This window comes from Physella acuta, unplaced genomic scaffold (assembly GCF_028476545.2).
Source record: "Physella acuta isolate Inbredline_101_S28 unplaced genomic scaffold, ASM2847654v3 ptg000007l, whole genome shotgun sequence".
Classification (NCBI taxonomy): Eukaryota; Metazoa; Mollusca; class Gastropoda; family Physidae; genus Physella; species Physella acuta.
Window position 1 is genome coordinate 629,723 of NW_026731527.1, and position 13,713 is coordinate 643,435.

The following is a 13,713-nucleotide window of genomic DNA, read 5'->3' on the forward strand; positions in this document are numbered from 1 at the left end:
CCCACACCCCCCGCAATTTTTTTCGTGCCCCCGTATTATCAGGGGCGTAGCGACCCTTCCCGGTGTCCGGGGACAAACTTTCGATTTGCACCCCCCCCCCTCAAACTTTCAATTTGTTTTTCCAATCCATTTTGAAGCCCCCCCCTACGGACAGCGCCCTTGGTGACCGCCTAGTTCGCCTTATAGGTAGCGCCGGCCCTGATTCTACTTTAAACATTGTATGCCACAACTATCTAGCTAATAGTCTGTGTACTAAATTTCTTTAAAAAGGAAATAAAATAGCGTGTTTTTAATTTTCTATAACTTTCTAAATTATATTAGTAGCAACATAAAAGACTTAGAGCTCATTTCATATTGTATGAAATGTTCACGCTAATGTGTTTTTTCCTTTTTTTAAAGATTCTTCAATTACATGCTAAACAAATATGACGGAATAGAAGCTGTGTTTAAGCAATTTGATAACAATCGTACATGGTTTAATTATAACGTAACTGAGATTACCACGTCACACATTTCCTTTACGAAGACCAACGTTTATGACTGCAATTTAGGCAATCCGACAGATTACGGTTTAATTAATTGCACCAGATGGATGACTGATTCAACTTGCCCAGAACTCGTTACTACATGCAGTCCAAACTACATCTACGTTATATCAGAACGTTTTAACATGTACCTGGCTGGCAGTGAGATTAGGAACTGTAAGGTGACGTGCACGGATAAAGTGCGAACTTTCTATTACAGAGTAGAGGCAAACGTTACGTCAACTGTGGCACCATCCACATCAGTAAGAACCACCGTCCCTATCAAACCAACCACGAGAAACGGCTTTACAATATCAACACCTTATTTAACCTCATCGTCAACTGTGACAGCAGACACATCATCAAGTTCTACTAGCTCAACCACACGTTCATCCGTGCTCACTACCATACCATCCGTGTCGCCCACCACATCTACCACAACAGTTAGTTCTGAAACATGGTCATCAGCACTAACTACTACGCCAACCATGTTGACAACCACAATTGCCGATTCAAGAAGTTCTGTAACATTCTCAATGGCATCAACTACCAAACCTTCCATATCTACAAACCAAAACGATCAAATGACATCTACATCAATCTCAACTACACAGTCATCTACTATACTTGTTTCACAAAATATATCTACTCCAACTTCCTCACCAAATGACTACACAACAAATTGTACAAAACCCTCTACAGACAACACGAACGACAAGAAAACTAGAATAATCATCATCAGTGTAAGCGTCGCGGGCGCTGTAGTTCTAGTTCTGTGCTGTATTGTTGCTGTTGTTGTCTGTAAACACCGCAAGAAAAAGGTACAAGAGAAGAAAGAATCAGGTGTAGGGGCACCACGTGAAACTCATGAAAATAAACTCTATCAAAACTATAGCGTCGAGGAAAACGCAATCGCTACACCAAACTCGAGTGAGGGGAAATCGAAAACGTCAACAAGCTTGATTACGAACAAAACTGGTAGTACATCTCTCAGAAACCATGAAACTGAACCTCAAAATGATGCTTACACGATATTAGAAGACGGCGATGATTATTATCGTACACCCAGGCAGTCTGATGTCAGTAATAGCAATGGATATTACAGCAATTTAAACATAATGTCTACACATAATGACGGTGACCAGTTTTCTAATAACAGTACGGATACGAACTTTACAATTCTTCAGTGTAATAACTATGAAAATGTAAACACAGTTGTACACAGCAACAGTTTAGAAACACCGAAAAAACATAATTACCAAATTTTAAATGGAGAAGAACGGCGTGAAATGGAAAACTCGTATCTACAGTTACTTCCTCTTGTAGAAGAGATACAATCAGAACAAGAGTCATCTTCCTATAGTCTCGCTAAACCTGTTTTAGAAAAGAAAACTCTTCAGATAATTGACGTAGAGGCTATAGCAGACGGTAATACAGATGGAATTACTGACCTACTGCCTTACAAAATACCACAGAAAGGAGATACATCTAAACACGAATCTAATGAAGACATTGCAATAGGTAGTTTGGGTTATACATTGGTTATGAGTAATGAACAGCAATAACATTAATCCAAGACGATCTGTATAATTTGAAACTTGCAAACATAATCATTGTTTTTATTGTTATAGTATGCTTCCTATTCTTGATTGAGTTATATGATAAGTTATATGTTTTCGCCATGCCAGACATGTACATATTTACATTTTACAGAATACAAAGTGTGCTGTTACATTTAGTGAGCTCTTTGCTCTATTTGTTTCTGTTGATCTTGGAACTTGAGAATGTTGAGATCCAATTTATTTTTTTTCTGATGTAATAGCACAGGGTGGAATTGCGGTGATGGGTTCATTGTTTTTGTTGGCTAATAATAGATACGAGCTGACCCGCGGTGTATCATACGCCGCCATTTAGTTTGTTTTTTTTTCTAGTTTTCAGTTATTCATAATTTGTGAATTCGACAGTAGCAATGCTGCCACTGAAAATATTTGCTTTAAAACACTAACACCCCCCCCCCCCCCACGTGAAAGCAGCCACCTCTTAGTTACCTCCTCTAAGTTTAAAATAGTTTCAAACTAAATTATCTGCTCCTAATAGCCGTCACCAAACCAAGCTCTATGATTGTAAAAATTTAGCGTGAACCACAGCTCACCAGACCATGTGATGGGGTGGGGGGGGTGAGGGGGGTGGGGGTGGGGGTGGTAGCGATAGAGAGGAAGAGAGGGGACTGTAAGGCGCGCTTGCAGCTTGTTTTCTAACGTCTCCCAGAAGAGAATTATATATAGATAGCCCAATGAATAGATAAAAGATATGTTGAGGCGTCACGCTTTTCAGCGCTGTTTTTTCTTGTGTTTTCACATTTATGTGTTGTGTATTTCTTCAGATGTGACCTCACTTTATTTATGTATTTGTAGAAACATGTAGTGATTTTATAGTTCATGTTTTTAGCTTTGTCTCTGAATTAGCTTGTGTATTTTTGGCGCTGTAAATGTGTAGGCCTTGTGTGTATCGCACTTAGAAATTGTCTTTACACGTGTTTTCGCACTAATGTTTTAAAATATCCGTATATTTACAGATTTCGGACTATACACGTATAAATGATAGCCGCCCAATAGTAATTATGCCACCTGTTTTTTATTTTATTTTTTTTTAATTTTTAATTCATTCTTATTATTTTATTTAATACAAATCGTTAAATTATATCCTATATGTTATAAATTAACAATCCATCTGCCAGTTATATTCTATGCAAGATATGAATGCATGATAATCTTTGTTAAATATAAATATTCAATAATTTACAAAGAAGTTGTCTGTTGTATCATAGTAAACAACAAACTAATAACCAAATGCTGCACGCATTCATTTGTTTACTATGTTTAAACACATTTCTTTTTCACTTGCATTTAAAAAAAATAAGTGTCTGTAATATAGTTTTAAAATATACCTCATGTTAACGTAAAGAGAGAAAAAAAAGGTGTAAGGGTTAATGTGAGTAAAGGAAATCAAAATTAAAATGTTAAAACATCAGTTTCTGAATTAGTATCTCTACAATCTAAACCCATCGTTTTAAAGACTAGTTTTGTTTTAGAAAATTATCAAACACATTCATAAATATATGATACTTGTGTTCTTACATGTGTATTTTTCTAATTCAAGCTTGACTTAAACATCTCTTTTTTTTCAAATCAATGGATAGAATAGGGATAATCATATTAAAGGAAGCTTCTATCGTCACAATGTTTGAGTAAACTTAAAGTAAATACAGCACCGATGTCAGTTGTAGTTACTGGGACAAAGTATTATGAGACCAGGGAAATGCTAAATATAGTTACATGGGTTTTCTTTCACGAAACGTGACCCAAGAAAGAGCAATATCCACTATTTTATATCCGCCACACATTTCACTCGCATTTTACTTTGCAACAACGGATCGCATATAAAATACATTTAGATTATCTGCTGACAGTATATGTTGTAATTTACACGACTTGATTGACTAAGGAAGATTATATTTTTTTTATTATATCCTAAAAACATTTTTTCGGAAATAGAAGATGTCGAGATATCAACCACCTTGCTTTCTGTTTGTAATGTGTATGTTCTGGATGATGTACCAGCCCTCAAAATGTTCAGTCGACATGGTGTTTTCTCCTAAGAACTACATTTTCGATGTTTATTTTAATAGTTCCACATTACACAGGTAAATATGATATACTTACAAATGATATTTATGTTTTAGTATAATTTAAAAGAAATAACTGTCTTTATGCATCATTCAATAAATATAATAATAAGACAACAGTTTAACAATGTGTTTTTTCACATCCAGTTGCAAATTGTTTTCTATTTACTAGTTCACTATCATCGTATTTTGAGATAATTATATAACGTATTTTGTTACATGTAAAAATTTACTTTAAAAAAATTAATTGGTATAATTTGTTTTAAACAAATTCATTAAAATATCTGAAACTATGAAATGATATTATAAATACGCCACTTAACCATAACTGTATTTCTAAAAAAAAGATAAACATTAATAAACCGTGAGCGATCTCCCCTAAACTTTCTCGAATATTCTTTCATAAAAAAACAGGGGATGGGAACTCGGGATATAGACATGACTTTTAATTTATTTTAAATACTTAAACTTAAAATAGAATAAATTCTCGTAGAAAAAATAATTGCACACCTGTGAACGCCAAATAAAACGTGCATAATAGTGCGGAATATTATTAGTACTTTATAAATTCACATTCGTTTTTTTATTGAGAAATCGGAAATAGCGTAAATTAGTACTTCTGGTCAACGGAAATTATCCAAAATTTAACAGAAGGTAGAGAATTAGATATTTTACTTATTTTTGAAATTTCATTTATCTATTTGAAATAGTACTCAAGTTATAGGCTTTTTAAAAATTCAAAGTAGAAAAAGAACTACTTCCGGTTATCGGAAATCGCTCAAAAGCTGATCAGGATAAAATACTTATATATGAAATTTCATCAACCTAGCTGTAACGATACTCAAGACACACACACACAGACATTCGGACAGAATTGCAAAGTCCAGTTTTTACGACTCGATAACGCATAAAACGCCAAAATAGTTATATATTTGTATTTATAAATTTTGCCTGATTAAAATAAGTCCTCTATACTCCGGATGTGATGAAGGACTGATTAATAAAACGGTGAAAACTGTAAAATTTCATGTTATTTTTGTGCACGATTACAATACTTTCTCTATACTTCGTTTTTACGAGAAAGTAAAAAATGACGTTATTTTAAAATAGATACTTTACGTTTTAATCTCCTATTGTTTAATTAGTTTAAATGGATCATATTCATGTTTTGTTTTCAGATTGTTTGATTGCATGTCAAATCACCATGATGAGTGTTTAGCGAATTTCAACTCAACGTCAAAACAAAACTTGATGTATTACTATAACGTGACTGGTGTAATTCCGTCAGAGAGAAATGGTACTGAAGCAAACATTTATGAATGTAAATTGGGTACTAATGCCCGTAACGGTTCCATTGAGTGCTATCCAACGCCAAGTTTAAACTGTTCAGATCTGAGTTCATACTACAGCTCAAATCATAAAGCAGTTGTTCTGAAAACGAATAACATGACCATGTATGGTGATGAAGTTGGTAACTTTTCGACGACATGTTCCGGTCAACTTCAAACGTTCTATTACATAGAACAAATAGCTCCAACATCAACCACAGCTCCTGAAACATTTTCGACAACTACTCAAACTGCTACTACATCAGACTTTATCTACAAATTGATTACCGACGAATCAAAGATACCCAGTTATGCAATGTATTTACTACCACCAACAAACTCGTCTAATGTAGAGCAAACCACAGATACCAGCACAGATACAACGTCAAGTACTGAATACACGAATACCATATCAGATATTCGTCCAACACTTACTGATATAATGAACACAACTATGTATAATTCTTATCACGATACCACATCTGTTAATTTATCAGGCACTTTTACTGACTTCATGTCATCATCAACAGCATCAACTATATTAGATACTAGTACTGCATTTGTCATTGTACCAACATCTACTAACATTACCACTTTAGCATCATCAACAGCAGTCATAACTACAACACCTACTGCTTTACAAACTCTATATCCCTACACAACTACTTCAGCAACAACAGCGTCTGACTCGAACACCACATCCACTACGTTTACAACTACACCCACACCTACTACCAGCTTTTCAATGTATTTGACCACCACACCTACACCTACCACACTTACCACACCTACAGCTACCACACTTACCACACCTTCACCTACCACACTTACCACACCTTCACCTACCACACTTACCACACCTATCACACTTACAATACCTACTACAACTACAACAACAAACACATCAACCAAACAAATTACCATATATACCTCTAGTTATACAACATCTTCATCTATTTTAGCAACCACGATACTGACCACCATCACTTTTCAAACATCATCATTATCAAACTACACAACTACTGCAACTACTACGACTGTTGTAAATACTGATCTAAAGCCAACAGAAAGCAACAAAACTACAACAATAATCATCAGTGTATGTGTTGTTGGTGCTGTGGTCATTGTTGTATGTATTATTGTTGTCATTCTTGTCTTGAGATGTCAAAAGAAAAGACGTGATCGATCACATATCAAATCTGTAGTTGTGACGTCAGCAGATCTTACTGAAAACAAAGTTATCAAAAACGTTAGTTTTAATGCACGATCATCACATGGATTAAATACGAACCATGCTGTAGTTACGACTCCTGTTGTCTTAGCGACGGATGAAAACAGAAGCATTTCGCAAACAGAACATCACATTGGATTTCTTGAAGATGGTTATATGGCGTTTACAAACGAGATCGAAAATGCCAAAACATCTTCAGATAACATTATAACAATTGACCAAAATGATGGTAATATAATGTCAAGTTATTATATAAACAGCACAGTCATTAATCAAATTCCGCCAATTAGTATGGAATCAAGACATCTTGACAGCAATCACTCCTCACGAACCGAATACGAAAGACTAGGGGAAGAACGACGTGATTTTCAAAACCCTTACCAAAAGTTACTGCCAGTAGAACAAGAACAACAACTCGTGCTGTCAGATCAAGAGTTATCTGGCCATACCTTCTCTCAACATGCTATAGGAGAGACAACTCAAACAAATGTCATAGCGACAGGTGCAGATAACTCAGAAAATATACAAGGAAGTAATGAAGTCGGGGTTACTTCCCTCGCACCACACATAGCAGAAAGTGGCGCTGACATTCAAAGAGATAGCATGGGCTATACTCTTCCATTAATTACTAAACACCAATACCTTGTGTAGTTTGAATCACTGTACAAGTCTTTAAAAGCCTCTGAGTCCACCCAGCACTGATGGGAAACCTGACTCATGTTAGTAAAGGCGGCGAGCAGTGTGCTGACCAAACTGTCCCCGCGTATACCGAGGTCACAGAAACAGGTGAATTCTACTTGCTTTATAGACAGTCAGGCTTTGAAGGAAACTTTACTTATTTTTCCCCACATGATTATTATATTATTCTAAATATTTTAAGAAAAGTCATATTTTATATTTTATAATCAACATACTTAGCTTATAGATTAAATATATAGCCATTAAATTTCGGTTTTCCGAATACGATGTATTAAAAATTGTGTTTCAGAATTAGTCTAACTTCTATATAAATATGTTTTACTTTAATTATAAATTATTACTTTTACATTGCATTGACAATTTTGAACAAATGATTTCTTATATTTGTTTTAAATATGTTCAGTGGGCCAACAGCGAGCATTACTTCTACCTCATGAGTACACTTTGAGTATTCTACAATCACATTATAGCTTTAATGCTGTTGTATATTTTATGTTTTATATTGGCATATAACATGGTGTGATGACGCACGTTAGACTGGTTATAAATAGGTCAAACAGAAAGGAGAAAATTAACAATATCCAGAGGTCAAGTAGACAAGTTATGTACATTAGTTAGAACAGGTAGGAACCAATGATAAGTGATATTCGAGATGACCGATCACGTGTGATGATCAGCTTACCAAGTGTCAGGAGTTAGCAGTAATTAGATTTAGCGCAATATGGCGTTTAGGAAAAAGTCGATTGTTAGAAAGAAGTTGAGCATATATATTGTGAAGACTAGTAGTTGATATAGTAGGCGTAAAGTGTAGGGCTGCGGAGTTAGGTAATTAGGATCAGGAATATATTTATTGACATATATATACACATTGACATTTGAACAGTGCAGGTTGTATCATTCATATACGTATTTCCCCCTGGAGAATTATGTACAGTATTCACACGATATATGAAGGGTCAATACCATCATATAGACCTACAGATTAAGATGTAAACATCCCATACATCACACTATGATCCCCCACCTAAGATATGTTGTTTAAGTGGCCTCAATATGTAGCAGGAACTTGTCTAGAACTACATAGTCAATACACTTAGCGCCACATGGAAATTCAGATTACCAAAATCAGGCAAATGTGTGTTTCACTCTGAAATCAACAACTATTTCAACATTTATTAATAAACCGCATCATCTTCAGAAAACAACTTTGCTTAGGATTACAGCTTGAGCATCAAGATTGTTTACAATTTCTTCTAATAAGTTAATGTTTTATATACATATGCTAAAATAATTAATAATAATTAATAAATTTAATTAACTATCTTTGTTTAAAAACAGTTCATTATCGTTTCAAGTGTGTTTTTGTTTTATATATCACTTACTATACATTTTCCATGTATTTAATTAGAAAACTTAGATTTGTTTGAAAAAATAATAAAATTAAACCATTGTTTGGTATCGACATATAGTTAAAAATAATATACGAGTGTATCTTTATAACATATCAATAAATACAAACATATGTATTGTTTGTTCATTTCATTTTTTTTAACAATACCTAAAAGTTGCATACGTTAGAGCAAACTATTTCAAAATTCACATACTAAAATATTTTGGAGAAGAAGAGCTTGCATTTTTTAAATAAGGAAAATGGCTATGAATGCCAAGGGTATATCAAGCAAATTGTATATGTTAATATCTAGCCGAAAAGCATATTTTCTAAGGCTAGCACATCTATGACGTTAATTTTGTAGTTCTAAGTATCAGGCGGCTAAGAATACGCAATGTAAGTCAATGTTGTTAATTAAATAAAACTGATGAATTTATATTTTGAAGTTTATTTTCTTTTTTGAAAATGTATTTCTTAACAGTGAAAATGTAGCAAACATATTTTTAATAAACCTTATAACAACAAATGTCGGTATATTTATATTTGGGAATTAGAAAAGATAACATTATTAGTTATGAAATTCTAAGTGTCAATACGGAACTGAGTACAGCAACATTTTTTATACATATAATTTTTTTTATTTTTTTTTTAAACTAGTGAATGTGAACATCATCACAACTCATAACACTTTAAATTAGTTGTAATTAGCCGGTATTATCACACCCGACAACAATGTGCACCGTGTGTCTTCATTACTAGTTCTTTTAATTTATCCCAATCGCTTCTTAAAAACCACTAACTTAAATTTTATTTAAACTTCCTGCTTCCTCTGTGTCAATAAAGGCCCCAAAAGAGCTGCGTTGCTCTCTGTTTAATTTAGCCTCAGGTAAAAAACCCTTACAGTTACTTACAGAAGAACAATTCGCGCTGTCTGACCAAGAGTTATTTTTAAACATACTTTAGGAAAGATAACTCTACATAATATCAACATAGAGTGATTGGGTAGATAACGAATGCTATCAACAATGATTGATTACATAGAATTATGATGCCAACATTATTCTAAATGGTTTCAGATTATGCTTGTCTACATTCTGCATTTCAATGGGTTTGTTTTTAATTAGATGATTTTTATATCCAATTATAAACAGTAACAAAACAACATTGTTTTATTATTATACACACTTCATTTTTATCATTTATTTGTTAATTAAACATTTCTGCTCATTGCGATTTAACATTCGTAGTTCGATGTTTGTTTCCGATTTCATTTTCGTGAGAATGTGGGCCAGCTGATCACCATGATGAAGCTGCTAGTTACTGATACAAATGGATTCTAGAGAATTTTATTAGAGTAACATGAAAAGAAAAGTTAGAAGCATCACCAAACAGATGACCACGAAACACTTCAGATACATTTCAAAATCATGACGGTGAAGAAATATGAAACATGGCACAAGTTCTCTCAGAAGAAACAGATTATGCCACACCTGAAATAATGTGTTTGACACCACACCATTGTAGGACCAGCAAATAAAATCTACAAGTTGTGGACAATTATTAGGATATAAAAGATACTAATATAATAATATAATTGGCTCTCTTGTTGTAAAGTGATAGTTGTAATAGTTGTATGAGAATTGCGTAAATAATTAAATTTTGAAATTCAGTTTTGTAAAATAAAAAAGTGCTATGAACAATTTTGTTAGCCATCATAATATATGTTAGTGATGTAAATATTTGTAAATATTCCAGCAGCTAGAATACATGGTTATTATCTGGCAGATATTTTAGTAATCACAATAATGTAAGGGGGTAAAAGTGTATTTTGCCATGCAGTGCTGCTAAAAGAACAACTATACTCGACAATTTATGTGATTGTATAAGTTTTTTAGCGCAATTTCCATTCTGGAGAATTGCGTTTAATAACTCGTCTTTTCTGGGAATGGATGGATGTGTGTTCTCAGCTTTAAGTCGTATCTCCTCCTCAACGAAGCAATATCGAGGACAAGTTCCAAAGCAATTATGTTAAGCAAGTTACGAGGATGATAGTGGGCTTTTCTTTATAGTTATTTAAATAGTAGTCTATAATTTATTTTCTACTTTTTAGTGCATTATTACATAAAAGCTTGTTATTAAAACGTTTTTTATGAATTTTTTTATAAATCTCTTAGCTACCAGAATCTTACAACAAACAAGTTCAAGAAATACACACTTGTGTCAATCCCATTAGGAAAACTGCTATAGCACCTTATTTTAGCTACAATATTCTCATGTGATAAAAAAATAAAGATATGTTTTACTAAGTTACTGATAATACTTTCCAAATTTACCTAAACAGATAAATAATGGTACTTATTGTGTTAGGTCCAAAATAATGGTTAGGATTATAATGCAATTAAATAATGTGATCATTGATTTCAATACAAAGCATCCAACACAAGTTTTGGAAGTTTATCTCTTTCTTATGAGTTTCATATATAAATACATTTTTATGTGTATTAGTAGCATGTGAAAATTACCAATATGTGTTGAAATGCATATATTATTGATATGTTTAATAAATCTTTAGTTTGTACTGCCAAAAAAAAAAAAGTAGTTCGATGTTTGTTGTTTGACATTAAAATGGAGCTTCAGGAAGAATTCTACAATTGTCCACAGTATATTGAAACGGCATCAGGAAATAAAAATAGACGACAGTCAGTTTTGTGTGGCAGCCAGAACATTGTCATAATAGGAAACACTATTGTAATGACTGGATATGTCATTAGAGGAGCCCTGGTTAATGTGAGAATAGGGAGACATTGTATTATCAGTAAAAATGCTGTAATATGACCAGCTTTTAAATTTTTTTCAAAAGGTGTGGCATTTTTTCCTCTTCATATTGGTGACCATGTATTAATTGAAGAGGATTCTATAGTCAATGCTGCTCAAGTAGGATCATTTGTGCACATAGGAAAAAACTGTGGCATTGGTCGAAGATCACTACTCAAAGATTGCTGTGCAACAGCAAACAACACAGTTGTACCTCTGGAACCGTTGTTCCACCTTTCACACTCAGTATCACCAGGGAAAATGACAGTTGATCTACCTGACTGTACACAGGATGTAATGATAGACATTACAGTCAATTACTACCAACACTTCAAGCCCCATGGGAAAGCAAAATGAAAACAATAATTTATTAACATCTATCAATTTCTCCTATTTATTACAAGCTTTTATTTAACTCACTTCCTCGTCAGTCTGTCTAGACGGAAACGCAGGAGTGAAAATTCGGACCGTTCTACTTGACCGATACGATTCACAGTTGGCACGTGGGTCAAGACATGAAGACAATGCAATCTGAAACTAAATTTGACTTAATTGGATGCCTAATTGATTTTTTATGAATTAATTAAAATTTGGACCGAATTAGTAGGCATGTCTAGCCAACCACACCACACGCGTCATCAATAGCTGCGCCATCACGACCACGTAATGGCTGCGTTCAAAAACCATTGCGCGCCTACTGAACGTGATATTCAGTAGGCGCGCAATGGTTTTTAGTCATGTAACTCTATTGTAGATAAAACATGTAAAGTACTGAAAAAAAATTCATAAAAAACGTTTTAATAACAAGCTTTTATGTAATGATGCACTAAAAAGTAGAAAATAAATTATAGACTACTATTTAAATAACTATAAAGAAAAGCGTGGGTGTCTTCCTTAACATTAGTAAAGGTATCCAATAGATACTAAAGTGACCCAAGCTTTTCTTTATAGTTATTTAAATAGTAGTCTATAATTTATTTTCTACTTTTTAGTGCATCATTACATAAAAGCTTGTTATTAAAACGTTTTTATGAATTTTTGTATTTTATGTTTAATGCTGACGTAAATCATTATTTATCCTGGTTTAAACTATGCTAGGTTGCTTTACAATTTATTATTTCTTCCAAAATACAATGTAAAAAATCAGAAAAAAAAGTTCATTGTTTGTTAACCAGCCTCAATACGTTTTTAAACTAGGTCGAAATCTGTGACTCGCGAGCCGCGTGCTGCTCTCTTGATGTCAGGGAGTGGCTCTCTATTTCATTGCCCAAATTTTCTATCTATATATATAATTCTCTCCTGGGAGCCGTTAGAAAACAAGCTGCAAGCGCCTCCTTGCAGTCCCCTCTCTTTCTCTCTATCACTATCACTACCACCCCCACCCCACTCCTACATGGTCTGGTGAGCTGTGGTTCACGCTGTTTACATTTTACAATCATAGAGACGGGTTTGGTGACGGCTATTAGGGGCAGATAATTTAGCTTGAAACGATTTTAAACTTAGAGGAGGTAACTAAGAGGAGGCTGCTTTCACGTGGGGGGAGGGGGTTTAGTGTTTTTAAGCAAATATTTTCAGTGGCAGCATTGGTACTGTCGAATTCACAAATTATAAATTACTGAAAAGTAGAAAAAAACAACTAAATAGCGGCTTATGATACGCAGCGGGTCGGCTCGTATATATAATTCTCTTCATGGAGACCATAGAAAACATTAAGCTGTAAGCGCGCCTAGCAGCTCCCTCTCTCTTCCTCTCTAGGCATATCTCTACCACCCCAACCCCCACATGGTCTGGTGAGCTGTGGTTCACGCTAAATGTTTACAATCGTAGAGCCGGGTTAAGTGACGGCTATTAGGGGCAGATAATTTAGTTTGAAACGATTTTACACGTAGGGTAGGTAACTAAGTGGAGGTTGCTATCACGGGGGGCTGTAGGGTAGGGACTGGGGGAAATAAGAGGGGGGGGGTTATCGTCCTTAACCACCTACTGATAGTGTTTCAAAGCAAATATTTTCAGTGGCAGCATTGGTACTGTTGAATTCACAA

General features: G+C 34.2%; 1 protein-coding gene and 1 pseudogene across 1 annotated transcript; both read left to right on the plus strand.

Moving 5' to 3' along the window:
• Window positions 1-5,655: 5,655 nt before the first annotated feature.
• On the plus strand, window positions 5,656-7,419 carry LOC131945121 (hepatitis A virus cellular receptor 1-like). Its single transcript, XM_059306157.1, has one exon. It carries the CDS (start codon window positions 5,656-5,658, stop codon window positions 7,417-7,419), a length of 1,764 nt encoding a protein of 587 aa, XP_059162140.1.
• A 4,063-nt stretch (window positions 7,420-11,482) lies between these two features.
• On the plus strand, window positions 11,483-12,028 carry LOC131949437 (dynactin subunit 5-like; annotated as a pseudogene).
• Window positions 12,029-13,713: the final 1,685 nt, after the last annotated feature.

Excerpts from the sequence above, each read along its gene's own strand:
- LOC131945121 (XM_059306157.1), top strand. The coding sequence starts at position 5,656 with ATGACCATGTATGGTGATGAAGTTGGTAACTTTTCGACGACATGTTCC.